Below are 11,768 nucleotides of genomic sequence, written 5' to 3'. Positions count from 1 at the left end.
CCGGCCAGGGAAAGGTGGGACGGCTCCGGCTCTAGTTACGGAAGCGGCCGGTACCCGGCGAGGAGGGTTCGAAAATGCCTCGTGCGTTTCTAGTGAAGAAGACGTGCGTCTCCACGTGCAGGAGGAACTGGAGCGAGCTCCCCGACGAGGAGCGCGGAGAGATCTATGTGCCAGGTGAGGCGGCCAGTCCACGCGCCCCGAACCCCGCGCCGCCGAGAGGGCGGCGGGGCCCCGTCGAGCGGCCGGCGTGCGGGGCGCAGTGGCGCGGAGCCCGGCGGCCGGCGCAGCTGGGGCGCCCGATTTAATGTTTAAGCGGCCGCTGCCCCGTTAGCCCGCGGCGCGGCCGACCCCGGGCGCGGGGGGAGGGGAGGGCAGGGCCGGCGGAAGGAGCGGCCAGGCGGGGGCGGGGGTGGGCGCGGGGGCTGCCAGGTGGGGGCGACAGCCGTTCCCAGGACCCCGGCGGGGCGTGGGGGCAGGCCTGTCCGAGGCGCGCGGGCCCGCGCGGTGCCGCTCTCCCCTCCACCGGTCCGAGCCGCGGCGCAGGGGAGGCAACGGGGTGTGTCACCGCTCAGGCAACCTTCCACTCTCGTGCAGTAAATCCCGATAGCCGGGACTTTTATGAGGCGGGAGGAGGGCACTGGAGCGGTGCCACTTCAGGGGGCAGGGAGCGAGCTGGAGTTTCTGCTGAGATTTGTGTAAATGTAAGAGAAGACCCAGAGTTGAAGCCACCTTCATTGATCTCTCCCTCTCACCCACAACACTGGCTGCCAGAAGGTCCCCGTGAGGGTCGGGCAGGCAGGAGCTCCGAGCCGTGGGGAGCGCGAGACTGTGGGGAAGGCGCCGAGCTGCACCCCACTAGCCCTGAAGACAAAGGTGGGATCAGCTCTCACCTCTGTTAGAAACGCGCCTCCTTCGACCTTGCAGAGGACACCACTGAGCTGAGAGGGGTTTTAAGGAGCCCACCCCACAGCCAGGGAGCAGCCCCGGGGGAAGCTGGGGCACCCAGTTCATTTTCGGAAGACGCCTTGACAGCGTGGGGGTCAACTTTGGATGAGTAACCCCAGTTGTTTCTTCCTCCAGGAGCATCTTCCACGTTAGCCCCGAGACTTCTTCTGCGCCTTCGGTCCTCCCCCACCCCTAACAGAATCTTTGGTCGGGAGCCAGTTTCCTTCGGAACTCCCCTTCCCCAGGCCTTGGGGGTGGGGCGCGGGATGCGCTGAACACTCTGCCCAGCGCCTCCAACGGGGGAGAGGTTGTAATTAACCAACCGACTTTGACCTTTGATCTGCATGTTCCCCCTGCATCGCCCCGGGCCCTGTAGGAGAGTGGTGAAATAAGGGCGGTGAGGGGCCCTGTGAGGGCTCTTGCCTCGGTTTCTGTCCTGAATAAATTGTTGGAGACTGTGGGTGTAGTGATGGCCTGACGACCGTCAGGATCCTACGGCCTACAGGGCTGGTGGGGTGTTTCACAGCTTAGCCTTATCTCAAGTGCCTAGGCCCCTATCTACAGCCTCCTTAAAAGGTCGGAATGCGCCAGTAGTCCTGATGACCCCAATGGGGAAACTGAGACAGAAAGGGAAGTGCGCTGCCTCCACACCCGGAGGCGGATCAGGGTGTGGGCCCAGGATTCTGTGTATAGTTTCTTGCTTCTCCAAGTTCCCTGGGGAGTTAGTGATCGGTGTTCCACCTCCAGAAGGGCCATGTGAGGGGGTGAGGGACGCGAGCCCCCTTCCTTGCTCCTGCCTCCTCCCTCACCTGTGTCTGACTTGCTGCTTAGCTGCTCCTTGGGATCTGATAAACCGAACTTGGACTGTGTTAAAGGTGAGCGGAGCCTTGCTCGAGACTAGTGTGCTGTTATTTTTAGTTTTACTTCACATCCCAATCAGTAACAGATCATGTGTTGACTTTTACAAAGGACAAAGGAATTCCGTTGGTTCAAATCATTGACTTCCTTGCATCCTAGTGATTTTCCCCAGCACAGTTCTGGTGGCCATAGTGGGAGTGGCGGGGGAGACCTGCACCAGGGGCTGTCCCATCAGGGGCACAGGATGGTCTGTGCCACCTGCCGCTGCTGTCCAGGTGAGGGGAGCCGCTCACTCTGCAGGATCATCCCGGATGTAGGATGGGGTCTAACCTGGAGGTGCAGGTGACGGTTTGCCAGGGAGAGTCCTGTGGGCTCAAGCAAACAGTAGAAGTCAGAGAGCTTACTTTTGCCTCTCAAAGCCATGTGGCCCACTAGAGAGTTTTCCCACAGTTTTTGGAAATGAGAAAGGGAATGTTCTCGGGCCACGCTCGGGTGCCTCAGATGGCTAGAGGGTGGGGAGTGTGTTTTGTGGTGGCCTGTCCCCTGACTGGGCCATTCCATCACCAGCCGACCGTGACCCTAAGAGCCGGCTGGGCACGTTTCCTTCACCCCACCTCACAGACTCAGCACGTTGTGACCAAGTAAGCATTGACCCCATCCGGTCCCACTGGGAGAGGCACCGGGAGGGCTGGGGAATGAAGCGTTTGAGGTCTGACCTTCCCGCCAGGGCCCTCTGAGACCCTTAGAGCAGCAAAGAATGCCTGGAAAGAAAGTGTTTACTGACTGAAGATCCTGGGCCCCGGCCTGGTAGCTCTGACTCCAGGGCCCCAGTCTGACCAGCACTCCAGCCTCTTCTCTGAGGCACAATTCTAGAGGTTTCCCACCCTCAGTCCCCTGGGCCTCACTCTCCTCCCAAAGCTGAGGGAAAAGCCCAGAAGTGGGCACAGGGCCTGGAAGGCTGCAGGGGTGGGCAACGGCACCACTCACGCCGGGAGCACTGAAAGGGTTCATGGTTAAGTTGCCACCTGTTTGGCCCTCGAGCCCCTGCCCTCCATCTCCCCTGGCATTTCTCCTTCGTTGTGTCATTATTGACTGTGGAGTGCAGGGACTGATGCTGGTTTCTTGACGATGAACCCAGGCCCCTGTACCCAGGGGCTAAATTCCATCTCCTGGACCTAAGGGGAAGCTCCAGGAACGGGGAGGAACGGGGATGAAGCGGGGTTCTCCAGGCCCCTGCTGAGAGGAATCTCAAAAGGCCAGGAAGGCACTGGAGGGCAGACCAGGCCTGGAAGCTGAATGACATGCCCCAGCCATGAGCATCCTGGGGCCTCTTCCCTACCCCCCATCAAAACCGCCCCCCCCCCACCTCCCCACTTCAGACAGAGCGTCTGCAGTCCGTTCTGCCAGTTCAGCAGCACATGCCTACCCCAGGGGGGCAGCCAGGCTGAGGTGCGCGGGACCGGAGCGTCCTCAGCCTGGCTCTGACTAGGCAGTGTGGGCACCTGGGCAGCTCTTTCTGGGCCGAGTTAGAAAGGCTGAGAAAGTCAGCTTTGGGCCCCAGAGTACACATGTAGGGGCGCGAGGGAGTGGAGTTGGGGAGAGATTATGCCTCTGACGGTGATCATTCTGATTCCTGGGAAGTGCTGGCAGTGAGGGACGCGTCTGCCGAGCTCTCCAGGGCAGCGAGGCTGGGAGGGTAGACAGCCAGCCCACGGATGGGTGCGGTGGGCTAGATGGGACTCCTAGCTGTCCCACAGGGTGCCGTCACCCAAGCTGCCAGGCTGTTTGTCCCTAGCTTGGGTGACCTGAGGCAGAATCCTGCCAGACTGTTTGTCCCAGAAAGAGAGCAGGTGAGGCCGAGTCCTCTGGGCACAGGGAGGACGGGAGCAAAGCACGGCCATTGTTGATGTCAGGCTTCTTCTTTAACTCTCTTCATGCTCAGCAAGTATCGTGTGGCGTCCCACAGGGGTGCCAGCCCCGTGCTGCACGGGGGGGAGGGAAGGAAGGACGCAAACTCAGTACGGCCCCGCCGGTTGCAGCGTCCACCCTGGTGTGAGGCTGAGGTGCACGGGGTTGGTTAACTTCACTGTGGACGCGGTATGAGGAACGGTTGGGAAAGGGGGGAAAGATCCTGCCTGAGAGAAGAACTTGGCGTTCACAGAATGGAAACGACAGGCTGAGAGATGGGCCCGTTGTGTTTCCAGGGCTGCCCAGCTCTGCCAGTTGGCTGGCACTGGCTCCCTTTCAGGCCCCTGTTAGCTGACCTGGGGGCCGGAGGAGACGGGCACAGGGGACCCTGCCCTTCCCGATAAGGGTGCAAGACCGCCTAACGCCAGCCTGGGCTGTGCTGACACACTGGGCTCCCCCGCCGCCCCCCTGCCGCTTCCAGGTCGGCAGCAGCCCCAGCCCGTGGCTAGGTGTCCTCACGTCTGCTTCACCCGCTCTCCCCAGAGAGCCTAGGGCCAGGCCTCGTGCCCAGCCCTGGCCTGAGGCCTTGGATAGGGTAGGACCTGGCACCCTGTCTGGTATTTGGGCCAGGAGCTTTCAATCCAAGAGAGAGGGGACTTGCTGAAGGCCTCGGGTGGGAAGCTGCTCTGGGCCCAATGCCCACAATGTCATCCAGGTGGAGGCATGTTGAGCCGACAGAAAGGGAACCTGTGCAGCCCCTGAGGGGGTAGGGAGAGGGCCTTGCCACACTCCTCAGCTGCGGGCGGGCGATGAGTAGCCACAGCGGCCGCCACCTTGCCGGAAACATCTAATTAGGGGACAGAGAGTAGCACAAGCAGGGCCCAGCCAGTTCTGCTCGCTGCCGCTCGGTGCCGCCCAGGGATAGGCGCGGCGGCAGGACCACGCTCCGGGGGTGGCAGGAAGACGGGTTTGGCGGGGCTGGTGGGATGAGGCAACCGTCCCCACCCTGACGGCCTCACCTGCCCCTCGCTCGGGAAAAGCGGCACAGGGGCAGAGCAGGCAGGCCCGCTCCCTGTCCCCGGTTCCCCAGCACTGTCATCTCAGGGCTTCTGCGGAACGGGAGAGGCAGGCCTGCAAAACAGTTCCCCCCCTAAACCTGCTTAGGTCCTCAGAACCCTCACCATGGACCCCACTCTAGTGGAGGCAGGGAGCCAAGGGTGACAACTCGTTTGAGCGCAAACCGGTTAACCCTCACCTGTTGTCACTCTTCCCTCTGCTGCTCCGGGTGCAGGCTCTGAGGCCCGGCTCCAGCTTTTGGGAGCCTTGATCTCGCTCTCTGATACTGAAAGACAGAAGCGGGTAGAGGTTCCTGTTTGTCTCTACCTGGATTGAGAAATGGAAATTGTCATCCAGTTTTGAATTCTCAGCCAGGATCTCCAATAGCTGGTAATCCGGCATAAACTGAAGCCGCCAACACTCTGACACGCCCACCCTCTGGCAGCCCCCATCCCTGTACACAGACGGCCGTCACTGTGGGAGGATGGGAGCGGGGGGGGGGGGGGGCCTCTGAGAGCTCCGGCCTGACGTCCAGCCGTCCAGGGCTTGGAGAGAGGCCAGGCCAGGGCCAGGTGCTGGTGAATCAACTCCCGGAATGAGGTGGCACGTTAGAGTCCCGGGACGGACAGACAGACGGCGCCAGTGCCAGCAGAACGGGTTTGGGTGGCGGGCAGGCGCATTCTTCCCGTCAGAACTTTGTTGTGTTTGAAGGGGGCGAGAGCGGGGGCCTCTCCCGAAACTTGGGTGCCTTCATATTCGCCCTTCCTCCATTGGTGTGTCCTCTGCTTCCAGCCTTGCCCGCTGCATCCTGCTGGGGGCCGCCCCTCCCTGGGACCCCGTCCACTGTCTCACCGGCCGGGGGCTGCAGGCGCAGGGGCCGCCTTCATGGTTCTGAGACCCTAAGTCAACCTGCTAAGTCCCTCTCCCTGAAGCCCACTCATCCTTTCCTTCCTGTGCCCCTCTTGATTTTTCCTTCTGAGGCTTGGAAAATGTTCCTAGCTTAGCCTCTTCGGGAGAAAAATACTGACCAAACCGTAACATTAGATTATTTGCCTCAGCTCTGGGGGTTTGAGACTTGTCTCCTCTGTGTCACTCGGGAGAGCTCCCCTCCTGTCTAGTCAGGACGAGGGCCAAGCCTCTCCAGCCCTGTTTAGCGTGAGGTGTCTGCCGTGGGGAGCAGCGTGTCAAAGGGCTGCCGGTATTGCTGGTATCACTGCAGCTGCCGTGCGAAGGGCGGGAGCCCAGCCCTCAAAGCGCCACAGCGACCAAGCAAGTGAGCGGTCCCTGCTCTGGGGGAGGCTTGCGTAACAGCCGGGCAGGCTGCCCAGGAGACTGTTAGGCTGCATCCACCTGCTGCTCCCTGACCTCCTCCCTGCCCTGCCCCACCCGGCCTGCTCACCTGCTAAGCTGGGCCAGCGGGAGTGGGGAGCCTGGAGCCCCAATGAGCTGCAACGTCAGGGACAGACCACCCGGAAGGAGAGAGGGGTTAGGACCACCCGTTCCCCACGGCCAGCAGCTAAATCTGCCTGGAAGAGAGGCTCGGAGTGGCGCAGACCACCGGGACCCTTCTGGGGCAGGGATGAGTCCCTGGGTCCAGGGCCTCCAGTGGTGCCCTTTGTCCCTGCAGGAGCGTGGATGAGGCCTGGAATCCAGAGGGACTGGCCCAGGTGGGGCAGGCAGACAGCTCGGGAAGAATAATTGGCAGGGCAGCTTTGGTCCTCCCAGTTCCGCTAAGACACAGATTACTCAGCGGGCAGGCCTGTGGGCCGTGGAGCTTGGCTGGCGTCACCTGTAATTACCTTAATGGGGTGGGGGGAGGGAGGTGCGGCATGCAGTGGGCTGGGGGCAGCCCTGCTCTGCCACATGCCTGCAAGGGGTGGGACAGCGGCTCCACGTTCCAGCCAGCTAACCGCCAGGGAACCTTCCGGAAATCCCGCGCAATCCCTTTTTCTCCACCAAGCCCCTCACTTGGCTGTTCTTCTCTTCCCAGTCAGCCTAGGCTTCTGCCCACCACAGCCCTACAGGGAGCCAGAGCCATCAGTGGCCGAACCCCCTTCTTGCCCCCTGGCTTTGGACATGAGCCTTCGGGACTCCAGCTATAGTGTGACCCCAGGACCCTGCGTGGTGGCCCAGCTGCCCTCCGAAGACACGAGCCGCCTGGCAGAGCCACAGAGCAGGGACCATGGCTTCCTGCGCACCAAGATGAAGGTACTGACCCTCACGCTGTCTCCAACGGCCAGGGGCATGTGTATCCTCCTGGGTCCAGCCCACGAGACGTGGCACAAATGAGACTTAAGCAGAGATTGGCCTTGTATCTGGGTCTAGGTTTCTGCAGAGAAGTGAACCTCACTGGAGCACGGACGGGGGTGGCAAAGAAGAGAAGTGGGTCGGAAGTGAGAATGCCCTGCGCTGGGAAGAAGCAGTGAGGTTCCAAAGACGCTTAACTCTTTGGAGTCCTCTCTGGGGGTTGTTTAGCTTCATTTCGGGTCTTGAGGGGAGGCACCTCTTTACACAGAACTCCTAGGAGAAGCGGGGAAGCGTGAGCCTGGCTCTGCAAGCTGGCCTGGGCCTGCGTCTCCGCCGCCTGAGAGTGAGGTCTGGAGTCTGCTCGGTGGTCGACTCCCTGCGCAGGTGCCCGGCGGCAGTCTCCGCCTCGCCCAAGTGTGTGCTTCCATCCCGGAGCCTTGCGTCTGGGGCGGGGCCTGGTGAGCGGCCCCTGCTCAGCAGCAGAGGCAGGAAGGAGCTCACAGGAATGCCCCTGCTTTCCAGCGTGCGAACAGCAGGGCTGTCTCTGGCTGGGCCTGCATTCCTGAAATCTCCGGGATCTGGAAGCAGTCATCTAGAGGAAGGGCTCCCGTGGAGCTTTCCTATGAGCCAAAAGACTGAAGAAAACTGGCCGTGCAGTGCTGTTCCCGCCTCTCTTAACTGCGGAGGCCACATGTTGTAACCAGAGGGGAATCGCCAAGACATGTGCTGGGCGGTTGGCTGGGGAGCTGACACAGTGCCCCTGATCCCCGAGGGCCCTTCCTCCCACCCCTTAATCCCAGTGGCTAGGGAGCGCGTGGAGAGAGCGAGCAGGGGGCACAGGACAGCAGATGTGCCAGAGGAGCGAGTCCTGACCCCAAAGGGCTTGCTTAGCTAGCAGCAAGGCATTTACCCGGTGCCCGAAGGCATGGGGTGATGGGGTGCGCCCGGTGCCCAGGGAGCTTGGGAGGAGTGGCCAGCGACAAGGCCACCACAAAGCACAAGTAACCTCTGAACATTCACAGAGGTAGGGCGTTGAGGCCACGTCTCCACTTCTGAACAGCTGTTCCATAATTACAAAGAAAATGAAAAATGTTTATAACCAAGAGAGTCATCAGGGTGGCAAAGGGACTCAGACCAGACCACGTCAGGCTCAAGGAAGGCCAGGGGCGGGGCTGGCCTGCGAGGGGACTCCAGGCTCCTAGCGGTGGCCTCAGCCTGGGAAGGCTGCACGGAGACCGCGTCGTGGGCACTCTTCCCTGTCCTAAGGCTTAGAATGGGAACAGAGGGCAGAAACTACAGAGAAAGGTTTGGGCTCAGTGAAGGGAGGACTTTCTAACAGGTAGAGTTACTGAATCGGGCTGTTTCTGTGGGGAGATGGCCACAGATGGTAAGGAAGGGGCTGGGTGGCGGCCCTGCACAGAGACTCAGGAGCCCAACAGGAGGCGGACCTTCCTTCCAGCTCCACCACCAGACCTCTGGGAGGTCTGGGCACAGAGGTGTGGCCTCTGGGGTGGGCACCGCCCTCCTCACGTGGCTGGGGGCTGGTGTGTGTGTCCTCGCAGTCTGCCACCTGCAGCCCCAACTCCTGGGTGTCCATCACAAACCCCGTCCTCGCCCACAGGTGACTCTGGGGGACACTCCCAGTGGAGACCTGTTCACCTGCCACATCTGCCGGAAGGCCTTCACGTACCAGCGCATGCTGAATCGCCACATGAAGTGTCACAACGACGTCAAGAGGCACCTCTGCACCTACTGCGGGAAGGGCTTCAACGACACCTTTGACCTGAAGAGGCACGTGCGCACCCACACTGGTAAGAGGAGCCCGCCCGGCGGAGGCCGCGGCCGCGGCCGCCGTGCTGCTGTCCTGGGCCCTGGGGGGCCTGGGAGCTCTGGGCAGACGTCCTCCGCGGTTCGCTGGGGAGCTGGAGTCGGGCGGGCCTCCGGGCGCTCCTCTGCCACGGAGTCGGGTCCCTGACGCCGGCACTGCCCTCCCCGCAGGCGTGCGGCCCTACAAATGCAGCCTGTGTGACAAGGCCTTCACGCAGCGCTGCTCTCTGGAGTCTCATCTCAAGAAGATCCACGGCGTGCAGCAGAAGTACGCGTACAAGGAGCGGCGGGCCAAGCTGTACGTGTGCGAGGAGTGCGGCTGCACATCTGAGAGCCAGGAGGGCCACGTCCTGCACCTAAAGGAGCGCCACCCTGACAGCCCGCTGCTGCGCAAGACCTCCAAGAAGGTGGCCGTGGCCTTGCAGGACACCGTCACCTCCCTGCTGCAGAGCAGTCACCACCTCTGAGCAGTGGTGCCCTGACTTGGGCAGCCCCGAGAAGGCGAGGGCCGCCTCCCTGCCGCCCGGCCAGCCCGCCCTCTGCGGCCTCCTGCCGGAGCGCCGGTGACCTGGCGTGGAGCCCGTGGGCACGCATGCTCGCTCGGGCCGGTGCTGACCTCTGCTCGCATTTGCGTCGGTGTTTGGGGGGCAGAGGCCACTCTGAGCCCGGGCAGACATGTGTAACTGTGGGGCGGGGCGGGGCGGGGCGGGGCGGGGCGGGGCGGGGCTGCCTTCGATTTGAAGCAGCTCGGGTCCAGAGACAGGACTTCCTTCCCAGAGGAGGTACGTGAGGGCGATCCTGTTGTCCTCTGCTTTTGGAGCAGCGGGGGGATAGGGGGCTGCTGGTCCCCCGTGGACGGCAGAGTCAGGCGCCCCGGCAGAGGGCACCCCTGCAAACAACAGCCGTGCAGGAGCTGGCGGCGGCCCGCCCGGCCATGTTCCTCGCGCTCAGGGCTGCAGGGGCGCTGCAGGGCGCTGCTCTTCGACAGGGAGATGCACGCGTGTGCACAGCCGTGGACGTGCGCGCACGCGGGAGGCCTTGCCATATATCACCTCATTTTTAAGAAATCAACTACAAGGTGCCAAGGAGGTTTTATTTCCTTTTTTAAAAGATGACATATGTACAGATAGTAATATATATTTTTGGTGCCAATGGCGACTGTTTTAAGAGAGGGTGGAGCTGGCTTTTCTCCTCCCCACGCAGTTCTATTTATCCTGGACGTTTCACGCCTCCTCTGCGCCTTGGCTCTGGGGTGGCTGCCCTGACCCACCCCTCATACCTCCTGAGATATTTAACCTAAGACTTTCCTCCAGCCCTGCCTGGAGGAGGCTGTACTGCTCTCTGTTCTCCCTCTTCTGCCGGGACAGCCGTCACATCTTCTGCTCTTCCCTCCCCGTGTCTCTGCCTCCCTCCCACATCCTTTGAAGGCAAGTCTCAGGGTGACCGAGAGCCTCCTGATAACAGACCTTTTGCGGAACAACTCACCATTCCGGAGATCCGGGGTGGGGGGTGTCCAGCTGCGGCCGCAGGGGTAAGCCGGTTGGGGTGACGAGTCTGTGATGCGCCCAGAGTCCACTGCCTGAAGTAACAGCAAGAGTGCGGGGCCAGGCTGCGAGGCCTGCTCTTTTCCTGGGAGAGTCAAAAACCCTAGGACGGGAACAAAAAAATTGGGACAGAATAATAACCAGACATGTCAGAAACTTCTAGAGGGAGGACAGTATTAGATGGTTAACAAGTTACATTTGTAGCCCTTTTTCTGAATGTTTGGCAAATGGCGAGGCTGGGTCTTGCGCACCTAAGGAGGGAGCCACCCCTGGGCTGGTTGGCTCCACCTGAGGGACTCTGCCAGGCTCCCTTGGCTGGGCTGGGCTCCCTGCTAAGAACACGAAAGGGGTGTGGGTCGAAAGGGAACGACGGGCAGGGGCTGGAGCCAGCCTGCCGAAGAACGAGAAGGCACACTCGAAAGAGAACACAGAACAGAGCTGGTGAAGCTGCCCCGTGAAGCCAAAGCCCAGGCGGAACCAGCCTTGGCCTCTCCTGCCCGGAAGGAGCAGCGACTGCACAGTCCCCGGATGCAGGGAAGGAGCCTTCTCTGACCTCCCTCAGAACGTGTATGGATTGTTCTGGAAGACTCTCGTTTTAGTTTACTTTAGAGTCTGTGGGAGCTGCTGTATTCTGGAAGGTGTATAGCATGAACTAACATTCTCTGGAAGCCTTGTCTTGTTTACATTTCTGTATCCCTGTGTTCATTGCCTGTTCATTGTTCATCTCCGTGTTCATTGCCTACCTGAGGCAGTCACAAAGCTCTGTGCTGTCTGTTTTATAACTTGCCCCTCAACTATCAAAATAAAGAACTATCATTTTCTGTGTTTCTGCTTTTTTGTTTAATAGACCTCGTTTTTCCACCTGCAGGGAAATTAATCAAAACAATTGATGCATTCTAGTCAAAGCTTTACCCTTTTACAGGTAGCGATGGCCCTGGTCAAGACAAGAGCCTGCTAGATCAAGTGGCCTGCCCACGGTCTGGGCGGTCAGTGCCTGCTGACCCCAAGGCCGCATGTTCTGCTCTTCACGGTGGCATCAGGCCCTCCCCTGGCTCCTGCAGCCTGACTGACTCGTGGCTCTCCTCCAGCGGGTGCAGTTACTTGGGGTCCAGTCTCTTCCCCACACCCTGCCAGGACCACAGGAGGAAGAGCCACAGTCCTAAATAGTAGGGCGCAAAATTCCCGTCACTTCTCGGCCAGACACCTAGCTGTAGGGATGGTCACACCTGCACAGCACTTGTTCTGGGCCAGGCACACTCGTGTTTCATGCGTATTAGCTCCCTTGAACTTCCAGCCACCCTATGAGATGGGGGCTGCTCCCCACACCCGGCAGAGAGGTTAGGCAGCTGGCCCCAAGTCTCATGACTAACTAGTAGTGGAGCT

The 11,768-nt window shown here is 60.9% G+C and overlaps 1 protein-coding gene across 1 annotated transcript; it reads left to right on the top strand.

The window, feature by feature from the left end:
* The first annotated feature begins 12 nt into the window (after positions 1-12).
* On the top strand, positions 13-11,170 carry OVOL1 (ovo like transcriptional repressor 1). Its single transcript, XM_079929161.1, has 4 exons — positions 13-174; positions 6,758-6,975; positions 8,636-8,825; positions 9,013-11,170. Exons 1-4 carry the CDS (start codon positions 75-77, stop codon positions 9,306-9,308), a joined length of 804 nt encoding a protein of 267 aa, XP_079785287.1. The 5' UTR covers positions 13-74; the 3' UTR covers positions 9,309-11,170.
* Positions 11,171-11,768: the final 598 nt, after the last annotated feature.

The sequence above is a fragment of the Stenella coeruleoalba genome (assembly GCF_951394435.1).
Source record: "Stenella coeruleoalba genome assembly, chromosome: 8".
Classification (NCBI taxonomy): domain Eukaryota; kingdom Metazoa; phylum Chordata; class Mammalia; order Artiodactyla; family Delphinidae; genus Stenella; species Stenella coeruleoalba.
Note: the sequence above shows the minus strand (reverse complement) of the source record. Positions and strands in the feature narration are given on the sequence as shown.